General features: G+C 39.4%; 2 protein-coding genes across 10 annotated transcripts in view; one reads left to right on the top strand and one right to left on the bottom strand.

Moving 5' to 3' along the window:
• Positions 1-20,261, top strand: part of LOC133657483 (regulating synaptic membrane exocytosis protein 1-like) — a 142,115-nt gene that overhangs the window by 108,927 nt on the left and 12,927 nt on the right. For all 9 annotated transcript variants that reach the window (XM_062058856.1, XM_062058851.1, XM_062058849.1 and 6 more), the window contains 4 exons: positions 4,633-4,739; positions 8,753-8,871; positions 9,930-10,090; positions 10,206-10,420. In XM_062058856.1, the coding sequence (XP_061914840.1) occupies positions 4,633-4,739; positions 8,753-8,871; positions 9,930-10,090; positions 10,206-10,420 (602 nt within the window). The remainder of the gene's footprint in view (positions 1-4,632; positions 4,740-8,752; positions 8,872-9,929; positions 10,091-10,205; positions 10,421-20,261) is intronic.
• Positions 9,447-9,735, bottom strand: LOC133657485 (transcription elongation factor 1 homolog). The gene has a single exon (XM_062058858.1). The coding sequence runs from the start codon at positions 9,733-9,735 to the stop codon at positions 9,484-9,486; it is 252 nt and encodes an 83-aa protein (XP_061914842.1). The 3' UTR covers positions 9,447-9,483.

The raw sequence follows: 20,261 nt of genomic DNA, 5'->3' as shown, positions 1-20,261 counted from the left end.
TTTTTGCTTGTATTTTTAAAAGCTTATGTACAATTTATTTAGTTTAGTAATGTGGAGACTGCAAGCATTCTGGCCCCATGAAAAAACACTTGAGCCCCACCAAAAACGTATAAACTAACAATTTATTATTTTCGAAAGCACCTGTCAGTCATTGGGTTTTAATAATCATTCACCCTCAACTCAACCCTGCCCCCTCTTCTGAGGCTCCTGACTGCAAGTGCAAATGTTAAACGCTGCCTTCAGCTAAATCTGATCTAAAATTCAAGCTTTGAATGGATTTTTGTTTGTTTTTGAGCAGTTGCACTCATTTTTTTTGCAACTTTAAATGTGTACTATGAGTAATACACTCGCAATGTGTGCTAAAGTTGATAAACAGTCATTAAAAAAGTAAATAACTTTACATTTATAATATAATTCATTTTATTTGTGTTCCCTTTGTTTAAATATGCTGTCACTCATTGTGGACATTCTAAAAGGGAAACTGTTGCTCTATACCTAAACAAATACTGAATCAGTTTACAAAATTATGCTTTTCTTGGGTCTTGTGTTCATAACTTACTTTTGGTTTCTGGTACTCTGTGGTTATGAATATCTTTCACACAGTGAGAGTGACTGCATACAAGTGGAACTTTTTTTTTATTGCTTACAGTCCTACGAAGTGTGTCACTTACATTGTGTGAGGGTTTTGCTTCCTTGCCTATTTTTGGCCTTTTTGCCAAGACTTGTAGCGATGGTTTGTGTTGTTGGTTGTCAGTATAGTGTTGACGTTTTGTCTTGTTGGTTTTGCATTGTTCCCCCTTAATAAGCTTTGGCCTGTGCTCATTCTTAACTTGTGGTACTTTGGACTGCTTCTGATGTGAGAGTCTGCAGTGTTGCTTCTTGCAGTGACAAATTGTTTCATTTTTGTTATTGGAATTGCATATGCGGCTTCTGTGTGCCCGTGTTTCAAGACCGAGTGCTCAGCATTGGCTTAGAACTCTCCGTATGCCAAGTGTGGATGTGTGTGTGTGTGTCATTCTTACCTTTCTTTAGTCTGTGACGCCTTTAATTCCATGCTGCACACAATATTTTGTTCTGAGGTTCTGCACAAACACACACATTTATGGATGAAGAGTGACTCCCTCTTTCCATATCCCTCATAACACCCATCACAACATCCCACAGAATAAAAATTAAATTAAAGCCCACACGTAGAGGATAAAACCCTAAATGATACTATTTCCTCCATCTTTGTCCTACATCTTGCTTTCTTCTCTCCATGCATCTTTTTTCTGTTTTGGTTCATCTTCTTTGCTCAACCGTCATCCTCCAGGCAGCCTCAGACCTCGGATACAGCTGACTGTCAGACACTTGGCAGGAATTTTTTTGACAGTGGCAGGTAAGGCATGTACTGGACGGTCAGCACATGTCAAATAGCAGCCATGCATCATGCATGACGAGGTCACAGAGAGGCTAAGTTGAAAACTGCACCAACACCTAACAACACTAACACTTCCTGTCCAATAACACCTATTATTCAAATGTTTTGTATCCAAAGCAACAATGCCACAGTACTAGAGTACCTCAACTTATGAGCTTAATTGGTTCTGTGGCATAGCTCCTAAAGGGGTCATACTATTGATTTTTTTTTACATATAAAACACTTCCTTTTGGTCTACATAACATGTAATGGTGGTTCTATGGTCAGAATTTTGCAAATATTTTGTTTTACAGACTGTCTTCAAACTGCTTTCTGAAGGTCTCTTTAGGATGCGCCGTTTTGTGGGCGGTTTTATTGACGTGTCTCCACTTCGACTGCGTCTTCACCCCATCAGCCATGTTGTAGTTTTTAGCGCTTCATATCGGTTCTACTGACAGATATAAGTTACAACTTTACGCTACTTTGTTTTAGAAATGCAGCAGAGGATTTTAGCATGATGTGCATGTATGAGCCAGTCTGTCCCACAACAAGAGGATAGAGAAAAAGAAGGAACCTATTGACTAGAACTTCAGACCACAAAGGCGGACTACTTGTGCGAAGATCTTCGGGTATATTTATACCATACAGTATATGGAAGTATGCAATAACATCACAACTGGAAAAAACTTCAAAAATTGGGAAAATTCCAAATGGGTCGTTTGGAGGAAGTATGAATTGTTTTTTAAATGTCTCTGCTGTGGTGTCCATGGTTTGATTTAACATTTTCAGGACTCATGCCCATCCCAAAAACAGGTACCATTAGGTAAGAAAATTTGGTTTTGCATAATAGGGCCCTTTTAACTCAAAACGTTTGTATCTCAAATCGTCTCCCGTTGAAATTAAGTTATAATTGGCGCTGGACCCCAAAACATGTAACATGCTTTAAAAAAAATGTTTTGATAAAAATGTTGTATAAAACAATACATTAGAATATACTGTTAGCAACTACAGTAGTTTAAAGTGATGTAATAATAATGTGCAGTATGTATCTTGGGGAGTGGACTTTTAAGGCATCTCCTTGCTTCTCTGTCAAACACACCATCAGCAGCTTCTCGATATGTTCATGGATAGATATTTTTTTAACATCTTTCGCTGGCATTAGACTCTTCCTGCTTTAGTATGGTGCAGACTAGCAGTGATACGCTCATACTGCTTTGTCAAGTCGACTACACAGTTTTTTTTGTTATATTTTGGATTATTTCTTTGTTTTATTTCAATTAAGATCATCCAGTTCTTCTCAGCACTGTCCTTCACACTCACTTTCTTCCTAATGCTAGCAAGTAAGACCAGATGTTTTGGGTGGATCTTTCAAGGTTCACTGTGACATTTGCTACGGCAACTAATGGCAGGAATGCTTGTAACTCAAATGTTTTGCTTGCAACTCAAAGTGGAACTGCACTTTTTGTGGAATTTTGCCTATCATTCACAATCATTATGAGAGACATAACAACGGATGTATTTTCTTTTTTTTATTGCATTCTAAATAAATGTAAATTACAGCGGAGCCAATGGGAGATCCTCTATGCTGCTCATAAAAACAAATAATAAAAAAACATCCAAAAAGCGTCAACAATACTCCATTTACATTTAGTGACTTGATTATTAACCAAGTATTATTGATATTGTTGTTATAAGCGCTAACGCAGATTAACTATTTATAGTGGCGCCGTGATTACCACTATACATGTATACATCATCGAGTGGTAAACTGCTTCCTCAGTTTCTTTGCTCGTGAAAATTAATTGTAGATCATACTGTATATAGTGCCTCTCACCTTGATAGTAGAAGGACGAGGATGTAATCCGACATGTTGGTACACTTTGACAGCCAATTTAAATGGCGAGAATGACACAAAAAGATGCTTGGTTCCACCACCCTTTTCTTCGCGAGGATGATGAGTTATTTTCATCTAAAACGTGTATATAACACAATTCTATCAGTCTGCATCCTAATGAGAGCAGACTTCGTACAGTAAGTCATGTTTTATTATGTTTGTTGGCTCTAAGTCTGCAGTGAGCAATAATCAGTGATGTAGTGGGGGGAAAAGCATATGCTTGAAATGATCAAACACGTAAATATTAAATGTTATTATAAATGTGGCCGTTACTACATTACATATATACTTACATCAAACATATACAACCTTAATGGAGGTGTTTGGATGTTTATCAAGGGCTTTATATGCAGAATAGAGCAGCTCCCATTTATAATGCATTGTGTTCTTGACATACATAACGATTGTGAAAGATAAGCAAAATACATTTTTAAAAAAGTGCAGTTCCTCTTTGAAAGCATAACAATTAGTCTTATCTCAAAACAGTTACAGTAAGTTAGGGCAATCCTGAGTCGAGGTACCCCTGTACTTGCTTTCACTTTACACATAACCCAAAGATAGATACTCTCGAGATTGATGAAGAGTTTCCTCAATAAACATACCTTTTGTGTTTTTAACAGTACAGGCATGCCAATTAAAAGCAAGTCTTCCTGTGTACCTTTTGACTTTTTCCTTTCAGTGTGTGACATTGTTTGAGTTTTCTATCATTCATTTTTCTATTTTCATTTTTGCCTGCATGCTGATGTATTGTCAACTGCCATACAGTACGTGTGTGCATCACAGTAAAGCCCACTTCCATCTAAAGGGGCTCCTTCTGCGACCTTTTGGTAAGGGGACCCCACACCCGTATCCCAGTACAAGCCATAAATAAGCACAATGTATTTTATATAATTTGTCATTTCTCGTGAAACATCTCTGCCCCAAGGCATCTAGTTTGTGGGCTTATTGTGTATTTGTTGTGTGACCACATAGTTTGTTTTATAACCTGGGTGGATATAATAACAGTTCCAGTTGGCCAGTGTTCGATTTCTCTGCTTAAAATGTTGAATTGTCCCAGACAACCTTTGTTGTTTAAATACACGTGCAAGAATACTTGCAGACTGATTCCAGATAATTCAATTTTCACCCACAGCTCTTTGTGAGTGTGTGTTCGTGTGTGTGTCTGTGTTTTGGGTGTCCAGAAATATATATTTTTCTGCTCTTTATCATCAATTTAGTTGATGTACAGCTTTTTTACATGAATATTTTTTAGAATTCAGTTTTCTTTCCATTTGTTGGTCATCTTCTGTCTCATGACATGATCTTTTGGACTGTCTCTTTTCTTCTTACATAATACTAGGGGTCACCATCAAGGTGCATCGCTTTCCTCTTCAGTGACGTCATCTTCAGCTCACAAAGTGAGGCAGCTCCCCCAGCTTCCCCCAAAGAGTAACAGTGTAGAACAAGGTAAGTGTTCATTTGTACAGGATGCATGTCTCCTGCCAAACAATGATCTAGTTTAAATGAGCATGGAAGAAAAGAGGACATCAGTGGTCCTTATACTGGATGAAAAAGAACCTCAGTAGATATGCTACTGTTTTATATTTTCATTATTTGGACTTGGAGTATTAAAAAACAAATATACAAATACCCTGGCCAAAAAAAATATTCTCAGAATGGGCATAAAAATATTTAAGGAATGTTGCCTGCCATTCACAATCCTTATGGTCAGAAATTAAAAAAATTGCCGTCCTGTAATTTGCGTGAAAGAAAATACTTACCATTAGTTGTATCAATATGGTGTGAAGAACATTGTGTCAAATACTGTATTAGCACAGCAACATATTCTGTTGGACAGAAACTATTGGTCAGTTACAACAGTTTACAAGTACAGTATCAATGTATCAAGTGCAACGCACTTATGAGTGAGTACTTGTACTTTTTAGTATTATTTGACAGGAAATTGCTCTTCGGGAATTAAAATGCATTTTGTTTAATTGGTTGAACCTAAAATGCATATTATCAGCGCAAGGGTCATTCCAGTGCAATGCTCTTGTTAAAACTCACTCGATATACTGTGAACTTGCATAAATGTGTTGTTTCAACCCTACATTTGATAACACATATTAACTACTGGCAGCACGGTGGTACAGGGGTTAGTGCATGTGCCTCACAATACGAAGGTCCTGAGTAGTCCTGAGTTGAATCCCGGGCTCAGGATCTTTCTGTGTGGAGTTTGCATGGCTTCCTCCCACCGCCAAAGACATGCACCTGGGGATAGGTTGATTGGCAACACTAAATTGGCCCTAGTGTGTGAATGTGAGTGTGAATAATGTTGTCTGTCTATCTGTGTTGGCCCTGTGATGAGGTGACGACTTGTCCAGGGTGTACCCCGCCTTCCGCCTGAATGCAGCTGAGATAGGCTCCAGCACCCCCCGCGACCCCAAAAGAGACAAGCGGTAGAAAATGGATGGATGGATATTTAACTACTCAGAATGTGTATTGGCCCATCTATGGTTCTCTGGCCAAGATGACACATTTAAGTAACAGCAATCAGTGTAACAGAAGTGAATTTTTGGCAAATAATTAGGTGAATACATGAAAGATAGCCATGTGGCATTTATGCTGATCGCATGTGTACATTAAGCATGTTACAGTGACTCAGCTAACAAAATATAAATATACTGTATTTTCAAGTTTAACAACATTGGAAAAATTAGTAACCAGGCTGTTCTGAGATTTTAACCCCCTAGTTATTGGTTCAAGCCCAACAAAATAACTTTTGATTTTGGTTGATTTTGGGGTCGCCAGTGGACCAAAGCGGTAGTGTTTTGCTTGAACGAAGACCACATTTCACTTGAGGACCAGCGCATAGTGTCGTAAATCGTCAGAAACTAATGTCACGTACATACAAACTAACACAATATACATCAGTGATTCAGTATGACTGATCTTTCCACAGTAGGACCCTACATATTTTACTCAAACTTTATATTTGCGGTTTGCAGTCATCGCATTTTTTTTTTTTTGTTTTTATGCAGTACTTTTGAGTTTGTTGTGTGGCTGGTCATATCAGTGTGGAACTGCAAACTAACAAGCTGGTGGCTATTTATTGTTACCATGCAAATTTACGATAAATAACATTAGCATTATCATTTTGACTTGCTCATCGAAAGGTACTTACTAGTATAGCAGGAACAGCGCCAAGGCAGCATCGGTCTGAAATCCCTCCTTGTCTTTGAGCTCACGCCAGCGATTACAAGCCGGCCAATGTTGATCCTTGACTGTCCTTTTATCCGGGTCGCCGCCCTTTTTTTTGTCTCCTCAGACAAAACTTTTCTTTTTTTTTTTGTTGTTTTGCAGCTTCTGCCATGATAGCAGTAATTGCACTTAGGTATTCCCATCGACTTTCGTCTTTGTAACAAATGGGAAAAAGGGGAGTGACGCATGCCGTAAAGTAGTCCGCACATTTGTAGTTTTTTTGTGTTGAGGGTTTCTTCCACCCTCCTCAAAGTTGCTTAGTGCCAGTGAAAGCGATACAGACCCTATCTGGCCATGACAAAGATGTCATTCAATTAGTTGTAAATCCATGTATAATCCCAAAAGTTATGAAAATATTTTATGAAGGTTGAAAAGCTACTTAGTGCTGCTTTAGATTATCATCAAATAAACAAAATTAACACGTTAACATACTTTTGACCTTACATGGCCTGCATTTCCCACATAGGCCTTCAGTGATGTCCGACTTCAATGATTACCTCTCAAAATACCATCATTTATGTCACCACATGACCATTGCTGGAGAAATACTATACAGAAACACATTTACGCACTACTGCGCATTGAAAGACCTCAACAGTGTACAAAACAGGTTATTTTCTGGCGCATATAAAAATCAATAAACCCGCATCAGCAATTAAAACATCTTATGTGGTACTGTCAAAATTTTAATTGCAAAAAACATATTAAATGTGAAAAAAATAAAGAAATAAAATATTTGAACTCACAATTTGTTGAACCCATTCGACACCATATAAGCCAGTGGTACCGCTCGTGGTTGGTTGATTCGAGTGGATGTGGCGGGCATTTCCCCATTTCATCGCCGGAACAGCTGAGCTATCTTCCGGGGTTGGCCGACATCATCTCTCAATATGTAGTTTCTCTTTAAATATCCTTCTTAAAAATGGCCTTGCAAATATACAGTATATCTGCCACCTAACCAACGTTTTGTTCTCCTTCTTTGTGGGTTAAAAAAATGAGTATCACTTCCTGCTTTAGTAGATTGAAATTGCATCTTGGATACTCACTTTGGAATGACAAGTGAGTATCCAATCACAGTCTCGTTAACATCAGGCTACCTAGATAGGCTACTGTCAACAACTATTGATCTGATTGGCTATTGCAACTGTCTATCAACTCTATGTGTTCTCAAATTCAACCGCTAACGGTCTCGGTCTGCTTAACTCCATAGCACCGCCGCGGCTCAAACCAGTGAGTATCCAATCACAGGACGTGTAAATGTCACGTTCAATGTGAAGCCAGCTAGAGGGCCTTACTAACAACAACTTGTGATCTGATTGGCTATCGCAATTATCTATCACCTGTATGTCCCCGTTCACTTACAGTGCACACACTCCCGCATTGTTGATTCTGAAGGCGTCTGGCAGATTTGGTACAGCATGGCAACATAAGCTAGCTGAATTTTGATTGGATAAAAACTCTAACCTAAAAACAACAGCACTGGAAGGAGCATAATATGACATGAAGAGAATATGAATACTTTTACATATTTAGGGAAAGTAAATGAGAAATGACTTTTATCTTTAATTATGATCATGATTTCTGGTTATGTTAGGCCAGCAGAGAATGCCTTGCTGACCCTGATATGCAACTTGGACCATGTGACTTGTGGAATATTCCAAATTCTTCAGATGGGGTCTGAGTAACTGGACTGAATGAAAACCAACCATGACTAAGTGTGAATTTGAACAAAATATGTATTTATTTTTAAAGAAAGCAAAATTTAAGTATAGTTGGGATAATAAGGAATATAAATACTTTGTAATAAATGTAACATTTGAGGGATTTAAATGATTATAGTTTAATGATGGAAGCTGCTATTTGTCCAGCATCCAAAATAATTCAAATTAATCTTTTAAATTGTATTAATTAAAAATACCCAATTAGATTAATGTGCACTTTGCTGAATAAATAAATATTTTACAATATTTTTTCTTAGTGCATTTATTACACATTTTATTTTCTGGGGATCTAATGGGCATTGAATTGATAGAATGGACAATAATTAAAATCAATTAACTACATCTAAAGCACTTGGACATATTCATTCTTTGGTTTACTGCAGTAATCCTCAGTTGATACTATCACTGGCCACTACATTTGATTATCTTAGTGATACATGAAAAAAGTTTCTCTGAAGTCCGTATTAGAAAATGTGCTTTCTTTCTGTGTTTGTCTAGCCCTGGTAGCAGAGGAGCGAGTCCGTCAACTCCAGATGAGGGTTCATTCCAACCGGATGTCAGCTGCCAATACTTCCAGCCAGCAGGACCTCGATAGAGCCCTCAAGAGCAAACGAGAGGTCAGTTTCAAATCCCGATTGGACCACTCTCATTAGTGGAAGTTATTAGTTTGTATGAAAACACAATTTGAGGATGAATGAAAACATTATAAAAACAATATAAATTATAAGCTTAGCTTGTAAAATCAAAGTTTGCAGCTGTCAAGGCACCCATTGCAACATTTTAAAACATGTACTATGAATGAAGTACATGACCCTCATAGAATGTTGCAGTTGACAATTTTTCTTCTTTTTTTTTCTTTTTTTTTTGTGTATATAATTTATTTTGACACGTTTTACTCATAGGTCTCCTTATTAGGTACACTTGTGCAGCTGTATCTAATAAAATGGTCAGAGTGCAGCATTCAAGTCATTTCTCCACACCTGTTTCATGATATAAACCGAGACTTTTCTTTAAATAAATAAATAAAATTAAAGAAAAACATTTGAGGACAGATGGTTAAAAAAGAAGATTGGTAACACTGCAAGAAAGGAAAACACTGGGGTCTTATTTAAAGTGTTGGGCTAAAGTCTCCTTCGGTCCACATACCAGTGATTATACCTTCATTTAAAAACAAAGGAAAAAAAGTCCCAACCTCCTCCAGTCTGGACACAAGTCTAGGTCCTTCAGGGCTATTGATTGGCTGATTCACAAGCATCTATCCAATCGCTGTACACATCAACTGGCTCTGACAGGTATGTTATTGGCGTCTGGAACTCCTCCAAACAGACTGAACACGATACTATTCCAGTATTTCTGCTTCTATCCATATTGACGTCACATGACTTCTCGTGGCTACAGAAGGGACACGTAAAGTGAGAATCCAGACTCCCAGTCATCTTATTTTTAGTAGGCGGCTTTCGCTTAGACTTGCGGCGACCCATCTTTTTAGAAACGCTGCGGCGGTTGGAGAGATACACCTTGCGTTACCCAGGAAACAAACTTTCATTCTACCTTGCACTTGTTCAGTTGACAAATTTTAAAACATTTGCAGAGGCATAAGCTCTGATAAAGTGTGTTATTTTGCACTCTACTAATCTTTAATAAAGATCGTTTGTATGACGCTCGTTTCCTGCAGCTCTACAAGGACCACAGGACGAGCAGCGAGAATGCTTCCCATAAGTCCTCAGATAGTGATGTCAGCGACGTGTCAGCCATCTCTCGAACCAGCAGTGCCTCTCGCATTAGTAGCACCAGCTACATGTCCATCCAGTCAGAGAGACCCCGAGGACGCTTCAGGTACATATATTGTATTCAAACAACAAATATGACTCACTGACTTCAGGAAGTGACTGGATCAATATTTGACTGATATGAAATAACGTTCATTGATTTTCTGAAAATGATTGATCAGTCGAGCCATGCGTGTGACGGGTCGCCACATGATGAAGAGCACCAGTGTGAGTGGCGAGATCTACGGCATGGAGCATGCAGATGGCAGCCAATCCGACACCGCCCTCGGGAGCTTAGGAAACGGGATCAAAAACCGGCGCTCGAGCCTCAGCCAACGTGTTGTTGCCATCCTGCCATCGAGGCGCAGTCGGAGTACTTCGCAGCTCAGCCAGACAGGTCAGATATCTAAAAAACAAATCTAGAATCCAGACACTGAGAAAGAATCACTATAAAATATAATTTTTCAAATGGAAGTTTTCAAATTAAACAATGGTAGAGCATCAATCAAGTTGGAAATGGCAATGTACTAAATACTATGGGCCTGATCTACGACAGTAAAGGTTTGCATGTATTAAAACATGTGCAAATTTGATAGCACAAGCAAAGCTGATTTACTAAGCTTGTGCTCAGAGGATTGTGTCTCCAAAGTGAACAAAATAAGGAGCGTAATCCATTTAGAGTGTTTGTCTTCAATAATTAGAATATCTTTATAAGACCTTACGGTATTCTTAACCTCTCCTGCACGTTTTTACTTTACATTGTATATTGTTCTTTTTTCTCTTTGGTGTGTGTGTGTGTGCGTGTGTGTGCGTGTGTGTGCGTGTGTGTGTGTGTGTGTGTGTGTGTGTGTGTGTGTGTGTGTGTGTGTGTGTGTGTGTGTGTGTGTGTGTGTGTGTGTGTGTGTGTGTGTGTGTGTGTGTGTGTGTGTGTTCTGGCAATGCTTACTTAATGGGGACATCGCTCTGTTTACACAGTCACCTTTAGGGGACCTCTGACGGTATGGGGACAAAAAAACAGGTCCCCTAAAGGGAAACATTTTTAAATGATAGTCAGATCCATTCTGAAGATGCTTAAGTGATTTTTAAGCTTTGGCCCATAAAACATGTTTACTGGTTAGTTTGAGTGTGAGACATTTGCACAGCAGCCCCCTCATCGGGCTGTAGCTGGTACAACTTCATTACTGCTAAATAGCAGTTTTCAGTAATGTCACAGAAGAGGCAGGATTTGCTTTAACATTTAAGTGGTGAAACTTCCTATAAAAGGACAGTTGTAGTGCTGTATTCTGAGGATCATGTCATATTTCATTTCAACTTTCTTTCTTTTTTTAAATGGTCCTCAGTAGTCACGTACAAATTTGTGTGAATTATGCAAAATTATTTAAATTTGGTCCCCATGAACCATATTAACTCTTTTTTCCCCAGGGTCCCCAGTAAGAATGATCAGCACATTACTTCATCAATCCAGAGATTTAAAGACGTATATGAGCTAACTGGGCAATGGGCATTTTACCTCATTATTTTTATGCCTCCACAACCTGTAGAAAGGGTGGTCCCCACAAGTCATGATCAAAAACTTGGTCCCCATTCCAAATGATAACCAGTTAATGCGTGCAAAGTAAAAATACAAAAATAAAAATATATGCTAATCATCAGAATGGCCACAATAATGGAAGGAGACAATTAAAAACATATTTATTTAGCACACACTGTGCAAGGCCAAAACTTAACTGCGGGAGCTGTTTTGCGTCTATATTTAGTTTGTTTAGAAAGGACGTGCAAACTGGGAGATCCCTTTATCACCAACAACAGTGCAAACCATGCAGACTTTGTAAGAGCCAACAACGATTACTTTGGGAAACACTATGATCCACAAACTTATATTGTTGATCCTGATTTGAAGGAGGGTGATCTACAAGTTTTAGAAGCTCTGCTAAACAGATCCAGCTTTAGTGAAACACTAAGCATCATGTAGCAGTATTGCTAAGTGCTAAACAAGAAATACAAACTACATACAGTACATAATAAAGTGGAAGCTTACTGTACAATGTCTGCTCTCATTGTGATGACGACTGATAGGATGTCCATATCTTCCCGTTTGTATAAAGAATTCATCATGATGCGCATGAAAGGTTAACAAGAAAAAGTCTCCCTGCAGACATTGTTTTCGGTTGTGGGAGAGTGGAAAAAACCCAACAAAAAAACACAGGTGACAGAAGGTCACCGGGAACCAACAAAGTCACAAAGAAACATTAATGCTGTCAGCATGATAGTAGCAACAAAAAGACAAACCAGCAGCCAAAGAGGTCAAAGGTCAGAGGTAGTGATGGGAGGAAATGTGCAGAGGCTTCGAGGTTTGTGTCGAGTAATGGAGGGGGCGTTTCCACGGAGCGCATATCGGGGCTTGCTTCATGTAGTGTGAAGCCTCGCTGCCAAGTTGTACCATGTGACCGCTTCGGGATGCGGTTTAGATTTTGCCATGAGAGTTGACAATTCATAAACCGCCCAAGCCCCGTTGAAAATGTGGGCTCTTGAGGTTTGTGGTTAGTTACACATATTATAGACTTAAAATTGTTTTTAAAATGCCAACACAATCAAAGAATGACGGTAAACTTAATCCGAACCGGTTACTGCTCTGCTCTGAATTAAAAAGCTAACTGCTAATTTCTCAACCACTGACTCTTTGATAGTGTAATGCAGGGGTCACCAACGCGGTGCCCGTAAGGACCAGAGGAGTAGCCCGCTGGCCTGTTCTAAAAATAGCTGAAATAGAAGTACTTCCCAGTGAGCTGCCTCTATTTTTTAAATTGTATTTATTTACTAGCAAGCTGGTCTCGCTTTGCTCGACATTTTTAATTCTAAGAGAGACAAAACTCAAATAGAATTTGAAAATACAAGAAAATATTTTAAAGACTTGGTCTTCACTAACTGACAAAGAAATAGATAACAGATTTGGTGTCCAGTTCAAAGTGTGACATGATTTATTTAAAAATTTGAGAGTTGAATTTTGTATTTTACATGAGTTATTATTTGTACAAACATGGTGCAAAGTAATTCATGATTTGTTAAAAAATGTTAGTGGCTAGCTAGTTAAAATGGGATATTGTGATACCACAAGACTGTCTTAGAAGTGATCATTTGAAAATGTTCAATTTGAAAAATGTGCACTTAGAGAAAATATAAAAATAAATTTTTCCATATTGATATTTATCTGTTTCTATATATATTTATTGTGAGAAATCATTAAGATGATCAGTGTTTCCACAAAAATAAATATCATTAATTATTAATAATAACATAGAGTTAAAGGTAAATTGAGCAAATTGGCTATTTCTGGCTATTTATTTAAGTGTGTATCAAACTGGTAGCCCTTCGCATTAATCAGTACCCAAGAAGTAGCTCTTGGTTTCAAAAAGGTTGGTGACCCCTGGTGTAATGGTTTGCGCAATCGCCTTTTAAGCCACATCACTTGGGTTCAATTCTCGGCAACGGCAGATCTCGAGTGTGTTTATCAGTGTGAACATTACGTTTCATAAAGTAGCACATTCTGTATTTATTCATTTTTAACCAGCCACCAGAAATCCATAGCTGGATTATGGAGATGTTTTGTCAAGAAAAAAAAGAATCACTTAAAACAAAACAAAAGAAAATAAACTAAATCTCCTCTGTTCTGTACATATATTGTCATCTTCCTCTTTATGCCATTTCTTCAACGTGACAGAAAAAACAGGTGGTGTATTATGCCAAAACCTGTATTGAAAATTTGAGAAATTCTCCAACCAATTGGCTCTAGTGGTTCAATACCTCATGAGGTATTGAAAAATCATCAATACCTCATGAGGTATCTGACAATCATGAGTCAGAGGCAACAGGTAACAGGCAAAAAAGGCTTAACAAAGAAACTGGAAAAGGAGCAAGATGCAGGCAAGGGTTGAGGAACAATCCGACGTTCAGCATGTCACACTGCTGTGCTTAAAAGGGAACTACACTTTTTTTTTCAATTTTGCCTATTGTTCACAATCATTAAGAAGACAAAGTATTTTATAATCCATCCATCCATCCATCTTCTTCCGCTTATCCGAGGTCGGGTCACGGGGGCAGCAGCCTAAGCAGGGAAGCCCATTTCGTCCAGCTCTTCCCGGGGGATCCCGAGGTGTTCCCAGGCCAGCCGGGAGACATAGTCTTCCCTACGTGTCCTGGGTCTTCCCCGTGGCCTCCTACCGGTCGGACGTGCCCTAAACACCTCCTTAGGGAGGCGTTCGGGTGGCATCCAGAGCAGATGCTCGAACCACCTCATCTGGCTCCTCTTGATGTGCAGGAGCAGCGGCTTTACTTTGAGCTCCACCCGTATGACAGAGCTTCTCACCCTATCTCTAAGGGAGAGCCCCCCCACCACCCGGCCGAGGAAACTCATTTTGGCCGCTTATTCCCGTGATCTTGTCCTCTCGGTCATAACCCAAAGCTCATGACCATAGGTGAGGATGGGAACGTAGATCGACCGGTATATTGAGAGCTTTGCCTTCCGGCTCTGCTCCTTCTTTACCACAACGGATCGATACAGCGTCCGCATTACTGAAGACGCCGCACCGATCCGCCTGTCAATCTCACGATCCACTCTTCCCTCACTCGTGAACAAGACTCCGAGGTACTTGAACTCCTCCACTTGGGGCAGGGTCTCCTCCCCAACCCGGAGATGGCACTACACCCTTTTTTATAATAATATTTTTAATTTTAATTTTTTATTCTACCGCTAAATCACTTTAAATGCATTCAAAAACCGTAACCAATACTTTATTTACGTTCTGTAAGCAATATAATAACTAAACTGTAGCGACATTGTTATTGTAATAGCGAACACTGAGGAACTCTCTTCCTAGCGCAGTAACACATCGATGTGCTTCAGTATTAGTCATAAAAGCTAACTACGGCAAGAGATAAGTTAGCTTCTACGTCAGCACGAAACGTGTTTGAGTTTGTAATGCACAACACTGCGATACGACACCAATCTGTACTGACTGAAAAACATGAACAATCATATTACAGTATCTGTAAAGTATTAGCCCACATTTCATGTTTTGTTTGTACACAGCTAGCCGGACAGCGTATGTGCTGTACCGTATTTTTCGGACTATAAGTCGCAGTTTTTTTCATAGTTTGGCCGGGGGTGCGACTTATACTCAGGAGCGACTTATGTGTGAAATTATTAACACATTACCGTAAAATATCAAATAATATTATTTAGCTCATTCACGTAAGAGACTAGACATATAAGATTTCATGGGATTTAGCGATTAGGAGTGACAGATTGTTTGGTAAACGTATAGCATGTTCTATATGTTATAGTTATTTGAATGACTCTTACCATAATATGTTACGTTAACATACCAGGCACGTTCTCAGTTGGTTATTTATGCGTCATATAACGTACACTTATTCAGCCTGTTGTTCACTATTCTTTATTTGTTTTAAATTGCCTTTCAAATGTCTATTCTTGGTGTTGGGTTTTATTAAATAAATTTCCCCCAAAAATGCAACTTATACTCCAGTGCGACTTATATATGTTTTTTTCCTTCTTTATTATGCATTTTCGGCCGGTGCGACTTATACTCCGGAGCGACTTATACTCCGAAAAATACGGTAGTTGTAATAACATGCATGACGTGCTGCGTGTATCATGATCAATATATAGTGTGACTCACTCGATGGACAGTTGTCGCTTTGGTCCAGCTGGTCTGGGACGTTTTTTCTGGTTTATTTGGGGTAAGCATGCCATTTATGTCGAAATAGCTTGTCTCCAAATTCCACATTTGCAGCTTCAAGTCGATTTCACCTGACTATCGACTTCTGCCTGCTGCAATGTTTCACCCTCTTTTTCGTGCTCGCTTCTATAAGCAGTAGTTCATCCTCAGTATATTTAGCTTCAAAAAGATAAGGTTGTGAATCCTCATTTGTCCGAAGATAGTTGTTTTTGTTGTTTGTTACCAAGTCTGCCATGATTAAAACACACACAAGCCTTTTGTATCCGGAGGTAGAACACACTGGAAGTCGAAATTGCGCTGCTATGGAAACAAAAATCAATGCGCGGAAGAAATCAGTCCCGAAATTGATTAAAATGATCAAAATACGGTAAATATTAAACATATTGTTATGAACGTGTCTGTGCCTACATTATATAGAGACTTGGAGTGTGTATATAAAACGTTGATGGAGGGTTTTGAAGGCTACATTTAGCCGCAACTTCCAAGCGTTTTTTATCATCTTTAAAAATCGTAAAAACAAAAAGACATGTGTGTTCATGTCTCTCATAATAATTGTAAACAATAGGCAACATTCCCCAAAAAAGTGCAGTTCCCCTTTAAGTAAAGCACTAATCGTCAAACAGTTGCAGGTGTGCTGCTGCGGCTCCACTCAGGAACAATCAAACAAGGGCAACTGAAACAGAAAAAATAGAAGCAGCAGACTGCACACATTTAGAGGGTTTTGTGAGCAAAATAGAGAGCCTCCATTAACTACATTGTTAGCGGACATTTTATGTATTTATTTATTTACAACTTAGAATGCATAAAAAAGAAAAACATATGTGTTCATGTCTTACATAAGGATTGTGAATGCTAGACAGCACATCTCTCTTTAATTTGTGCGTATTTCCAGTATGACTGATCTGATACTATGGTCAGAGTGCAGAAGTGTTACTCCAGTGATGTCAATATACGGAAACTACCGAAGACATTCGGAGTGGAATATTCAAATTGCTGACTGAATTTGTGGCATTTTTGATGTTTAGACGTTAGCTTCACATACTTTGCAGATTATAAATATGACTGGATATGGTTTAATGGATACAATGAAACACAATTAAGCATATAAAGTCAGCTTGTTTTTCCGCTCTACGGGGATCTTTCTGTGGGGAGTTTGCATGTTCTCCCCGTGACTGCGTTGGTTCCCTACAGGTACTCAGGCTTCCTCCCACCTCCAAAGACATGCACCTGGGGATAGGTTGATTGGCATCACTAAATTTGCCCTAGTATGTGAATGTGAGTGTGAATGTTGTCTGTCTATCTGTGTTGTGATGAGGTGGCGACTTGTCCAGGGTGTACCCCGCCTACCGCCCGAATACAGCTGAGATAGGCTCCAGCACCCCCGCGACCCCAAACGGGACAAGCGGTAGAAAATGGATGGATGGATGGTACTTTAATCATCTAGTTTACCTTATATTTTTTAATTGATTTACTGTCCTTCAAAGCCATGTTCTGTTGTTGTTAGACTTACACATATTAAGATCTGAGCATGTGACTGGCAATGTCAGATGCCTCAAAAGTTTGTTTACTGGTTGTAAATAATAGAATACGTGTTCACTTAGAAATAATGGACAATCAAAATCATTCTATTAACCCAAACTTCCAATTCGAGCTGGTACATAACTACAGTACGTGCCACTAAAGATATTATTTAAGACCAAAAAACAAATTCAAGGAACCTGTGATGAGACTTTTATTAGTAGGTTGCACAGTGAAGTACATATTCCATACAATTGACCACTAAATGGTAACACCCGAATAAGTTTTTCAACTTGTTTAAGTCGGGGTCCACTTAAATTGATTCATGATACAGATATATACTATCATATATACTATCATCATAATACAGTCATCACACAAGATAATCACATTGAAATATTTACATTATTTACAATCAGGGGTGTGGAGGGGGGGGTGGGGGGGGGTAGGATATGGACAGCAAGTAGTGGACAGAGAGAGAGAGAGAGAGAGAGAGAGAGAGAGAGAGAGAGAGAGAGAGAGAGAGAGAGAGAGAAAGATCGGAAGGCATAAGAAAAAGTATCTGCATTTGATTGTTTACATTTGATTATTAGCAATACTGGGAGGGTGTTAGTTTAGGGTTGTAGCTGCCTGGAGGTGAACTTTTATTGCGGTTTTGAAGGAGGATAGAGATGCCCTTTCTTTTATACCTGTTGGGAGCACATTCCACATTTATGTGGCATAGAAAGAGAATGAGTTAAGACCTTTGTTAGTTCGGAATCTGGGTTTAACGTGGTTAGTGGAGCTCCCCCTGGTGTTGTGGTTATGGCGGTCATTTACGTTAAGGAAGTAGTTTGACATGTACTTCGGTATCAGGGAGGTGTAGTGGATTTTATAGACTAGGCTCAGTGCAAGTTGTTTAACTCTGTCCTCCACCTTGAGCCAGCCCACTTTAGAGAAGTGGGTAGGAGTGAGGTGGGATCTGGGGTGGAGGTCCAGAAGTAACCTGACTAGCTTGTTCTGAGATGTTTGGAGTTTAGATTTGAGGGTTTTGGAGGTGCTAGGGTACCAGGAGGTGCATGCATAATCGAAAAAGGGTTGAACGAGAGTTCCCGCCAGAATCCTCATGGTGCTTTTGTTGACCAGAGAGGAGATTCTGTAGAGAAATCTCGCTCGTTGGTTAACCTTTCTGATTACCTTGGTTGCCATTTTATCACAGGAAAGGTTAGCCTCTAGAATGGAACCTAGGTAGGTGACCACATCTTTCCTGGTGATAACAATATCACCCACTTTTATAGTGAAGTCATTGACTTTCTTAAGGTTGATGTGGGACCCAAACAGGATGGATTCCGTTTTACCCAAGTGTATGAATAGCTTGTTGTCAGCGAGCCAGGTGCAAGTTCTACAGAGCTCAGCACTGAGGATTTTCTCCACCTGTGACTTGTCCTTGTCGGATACCAGCAGGGCAGAGTCATCCGCAAACAAAACAATTCACAGTCGCATGCCGATGACATGTCGTTTATGTATATTAGGCCTTGTTAGGGTGGAGCGCGCTCAATTTTTTAAACACCTCATCAGCTGTGACCATTTCTAATTTGAAATCATCGTTGGATACTCCTAGCTTTCTGTAGAAGGCTTTAATGTGTTCTACACCAAAGCGACCAGAGTGGTGGGACAGCTTGTTGACAAGAGTTGCGGCTATGCTGGTGAAAAAGATGTTAAGTCTGCTAGCTACCTCCATTTTGTCTGTAATGAGGGAGTCACCCTCCTTGATGCTGATGTTGGTGAGTCTGGTTTTAAGTTTCTGGCTGCAACCAGGAAGCTGGTTGTTGAGAATTTTCCAGAGCTCACGTGGCTTATTTGTGTTTTCCTCTATTTTGTCGTCAATATAATTTTTTTTTAAGGATTTAGTCAGGTTGGTTGACTTATTTCTTAATTTATTGCATTGTTTTTTGAGAGTTGAAAGGAGTAATTTGAGGTTGATATTATTGGGTTGTTTTTCTACTTCTGTTTTACATTTTTGGTATTCAGAGTATTTTCTGTCTCTGTCTTTTATGGCAGCTAATAGGTCCGGATTCATCCATGGTTCCGAGCGGGCTTTGATCCTGACTGTTTTCACGGGAGCCATGTCATTTAGTATCTTTAGGAACGCCGTTTTGAAGCGATCCCAAGCAACATCGACCAACTTTATCCTTTAACCTCTGCACAACTTTATCACAAAATGTATGCATTTCTGGGGCAGCACGGTGGAACAAGGGTTAGTGTATGTGCCTCACAATACGAAGGTCCTGAGTAGTCCTGAGTTCAATCCCGGGCTCGGGATCTTTCTGTGTGGAGTTTGCATGTTCTCCCCATGACTGCGTGGGTTCCCTCCGGGTACTCCCGTTTCCTTCCACCTCCAAAGACATGCACCTGGGGATAGGTTGATTGGCAACACTAAATTGACCCTAGTGTGTGAATGTGAGTGTGAATGTTGTCTTTCTATCTGTGTTGGCCCTGCGATGAGGTGGCGACTTGTCCAGGGTGTACCCCGCCTACCGCCCGAATGCAGCTGAGATAGGCTCCAGCACCCCCCGCGACCCCAAAAGGGACGAGTGGTAGAAAATGGATGGATGGGTTTGCATTTCTGGTTTTTCACTCCATTACTGGTTGATTTTCAGTTCTTCAATCTTATTGTTATCTTTAATCCCACCTGATAATATAACTCCGACAACAGTGTATGTTACAATTAAGGAAATTACCTCGACTTCTCAGACACAGCTTAAGAATCGGGGCACAGAGGGGAAACTGTCATTTTAAATATTCTGCGTCACGCAGCAAAATTCAATGTCTTTAAATTTTTTTAATTTTTTTTAAAATGTGGACACCTGTACGTTTGCCATGGAGAGTTAGTTCCAGCCATGTGCTATAGCGTAGTGTGTGTGCATGATGTCTTTAATTGTAAGAGTATTATTACACATGCAAATAGGTTTATCTGTGTTTCCA

This window comes from Entelurus aequoreus, linkage group LG09 (assembly GCF_033978785.1).
Source record: "Entelurus aequoreus isolate RoL-2023_Sb linkage group LG09, RoL_Eaeq_v1.1, whole genome shotgun sequence".
In the NCBI taxonomy this organism is placed as follows: Eukaryota; Metazoa; Chordata; class Actinopteri; order Syngnathiformes; family Syngnathidae; genus Entelurus; species Entelurus aequoreus.
This window is presented reverse-complemented; position numbering and strand designations above follow the sequence as displayed.